General features: G+C 50.9%; 1 protein-coding gene across 1 annotated transcript; it reads right to left on the bottom strand.

Moving 5' to 3' along the window:
• Positions 1-234: 234 nt before the first annotated feature.
• ATP5ME (ATP synthase membrane subunit e) lies at positions 235-2153 on the bottom strand. The gene is made up of 4 exons (XM_062600461.1): positions 2043-2153; positions 1853-1907; positions 1586-1684; positions 235-361 (listed from the first exon to the last, which is right to left on the bottom strand). Exons 1-4 carry the CDS (start codon positions 2076-2078, stop codon positions 336-338), a joined length of 216 nt encoding a protein of 71 aa, XP_062456445.1. The 5' UTR covers positions 2079-2153; the 3' UTR covers positions 235-335.
• Between the last annotated feature and the right edge of the window lie 289 nt (positions 2154-2442).

Here is a 2442-nt window from a genome sequence, read left to right as displayed (position 1 = left end):
AAGTCAGTGCAATGCCTGCTTCTCCCCCATTCCCTATACAGAGAATTTTGTGCATTACCTGATCACAAACATTCCCTGCAAGTAACAGATGCAGTGACTGGCTTTATATCTGGAGGAAGAGAGCAGAGAATGTCATCATCAGTAGCTGGAGTCAGCTTGTGACAAGTGCTTTCTTTCACATTCTGTAAATATTTTTGTTGCTGTTAAGTCATTCACTCAAAAAAAAGTCACCCAGAATGTTTTAAGTCCTTTATTGATAGAATAATGTGCAGAGTTAAACTGTTCAGCGCCTAGCCAGATATTTTCATGAATGAAAGTGTGATCCAATCTTCTGTTCATTTCAATATGGTATCTTCACTTGCTAGAAGGAAAGAAAAAACAAGTATGTTTAGGAGTACTGGCAATTCCTATGCATATTCCTACTGAAACACAGCAAGACACTAGTTGGATCTCAGAGGCTACCTCCAAGTCTACCAATTCTTTTTGTCCTGTTTTTATAATTCCCACTTCTGTTAATTCAACAGCAGTTGATTTCACTGTTAAGGGTAAAAGAATTTTGTGGGCTTACTCACAAGTGAGTAACAGCTTTCTGAAATGGCAATTCAAGCAAGCCAAAAATTGCTATCATTTTAGACACTTCCAGTGGCCCATCTTTCAACAACAGTCTTCAAAAACTGTACTGCAACACTGAGTGAAGTTTGAACAGTTCTTTGGCTCACTAGGGAACTTTTAACAAAACTATTCAGAAGGCAGACTGGTAATCTATATGACACTTAAGTAGATTACACATACTAAGGAAGTGATGACAATTCTACTACTATATGAAGTAGAAATTTGCAGTACAGGCTATCCTAAAAGGAACATCCCATTCGTGCACTCCAAGATCAAGGGAGGCTATGTATTTGAGATCTTAGAGCTTGGGATCTAAGTAAGCCAGAAAAAGTACTTTTATCTCCAGTAAGCAGTGTAATTTACTGTCTAGCATATTTGATGTTATAAATGCATTGCTCATTTTTAATTTCACAAGTTTGTCAATATTATTAATCTTTAGAACACTGCAAATATCTAATTCCTAAGGAAATAGTTATTAAATGTGTAGCTAGACGAAGGTAACTGTGCTTACTCATCATCAGTTTCCTTCAAGCTTTTCCTAAGTGAAAAATCCATGCAAAGAACCCAGGCAACTCAACCTAGAGAGCACACTGCTCTGCGACAGGATGAGAACAGGATGGGGGACTCAAGAAATATCTTAAGGACGAGAAGTATGTTGCAGCAAGGACACTGTATGCAGAAAGGAGAAAGCAGTACTAATCCCAACAGACCACCTTCAGCATACTCTCTTCACAGGGGACATGTAAAAGATGAAGGTGACCTCTAGCATTATGCTGGGGGTAGCATTTTAAAATTGCAGTCATAACCACTTTTGCCCAAGATTTGCTCTTTCTGACCACAATAATTCTGCACTGCAAAGGGGAAATGGACTGAAGTTCACTGCATTTAACTATTAAGGAAAAACAGAGTACAATTAATACACATTTCAGTTATTCTTTCCAGAATAACCAGCTGCTTTTTACAGAACAGGTACCTTCCGCGAGCTCCTTCGCGATTCGCTCCAGCTCCTCGCGCTTCTTCTTCTCTTCGGCCTCCACGCGCCTCTCCTCCTCGGCGATGGGCTTCAGGTAGTCTGCCGCGGACGGACACACGCGGCCGCCTCAGGCGCCAGCCCCGCGACAGGCCGCGCGGGCGGCTTCGCCCCGCAGCCGCGACATGGCGGCGCGGCCCGCACCGGCCGCCTCAAGGTGCCCTTGCGGGCCGGGGCCGGGCGCGGGGCCGGGCGCGGGGTGGCACTCACCGTATCGCTTCTTCCCGTAGATCATCCCCACCAGCAGGGCCGAGTACCGCGAGAACTGCGGGGAGGCACAGACAAGGGCGCGCCCCGCGCTCAGCGCCGCCGCGCCGCGCCGCGCCGCCCTGCCCGCCGCGCACCGCACCGCACCGCGCACCGCCGAAGAGCGGCCCCCCGCGGCCCCCGTCGCCCTCACCTTGATGAGCGGCGAGACCTGCACCGGCGGAATCATCCTGGCGGCGGGGCGGACACACCCGGAAGTGACGCGCGGAGGGCGGCAGCGCCGCGGCGGAAGGAGCGGCGGGGGGGAGTGCCCCGCCCCCCCCCGCCCCCACGGCCGTTGGGCGGTGCGCCCGCACGTGACCCCGAGGCGCGCGGCCGTTGGGCGGGCGGCCGCCATTATACGGGGCGCTGCCGTGGGCGGCTGGCGAGCTGGCCGTGCCGTGGGCGTTTCCAGGCTGACCTGGCAGCCTTTACCCCCGTGTTTCTGCAGCAACCGCGTGGCGCTACGCGAAGCAGCTCTGCGGGTTTCCCTGCACGCCGGGTTTGGGCGTTGATCCTGCCTGTTCTTGTACCTTACTCTTCCGTTGGTTAGG

The sequence above is a fragment of the Rhea pennata genome, chromosome Z (genome assembly GCF_028389875.1).
Source record: "Rhea pennata isolate bPtePen1 chromosome Z, bPtePen1.pri, whole genome shotgun sequence".
Classification (NCBI taxonomy): domain Eukaryota; kingdom Metazoa; phylum Chordata; class Aves; order Rheiformes; family Rheidae; genus Rhea; species Rhea pennata.
The sequence above is the reverse complement of the archived record's forward strand: the minus strand, read 5'-3'. Positions and strand labels throughout refer to the sequence as shown.

What these genes read in the sequence shown, in the direction of transcription:
- ATP5ME (XM_062600461.1), bottom strand. Translation starts at nt 2,078, where the DNA reads ATGATTCCGCCGGTGCAGGTCTCGCCGCTCATCAAG. An exon ending in AGGTCTCGCCGCTCATCAAG is followed by an intron (nt 1,908 to 2,042) that starts GTGAGGGCGACG and finishes GCCTCCCCGCAG; the next exon opens with TTCTCGCGGTACTCGGCCCT. An exon ending in CTACGGGAAGAAGCGATACG is followed by an intron (nt 1,685 to 1,852) that starts GTGAGTGCCACC and finishes CGTCCGCGGCAG; the next exon opens with ACTACCTGAAGCCCATCGCC.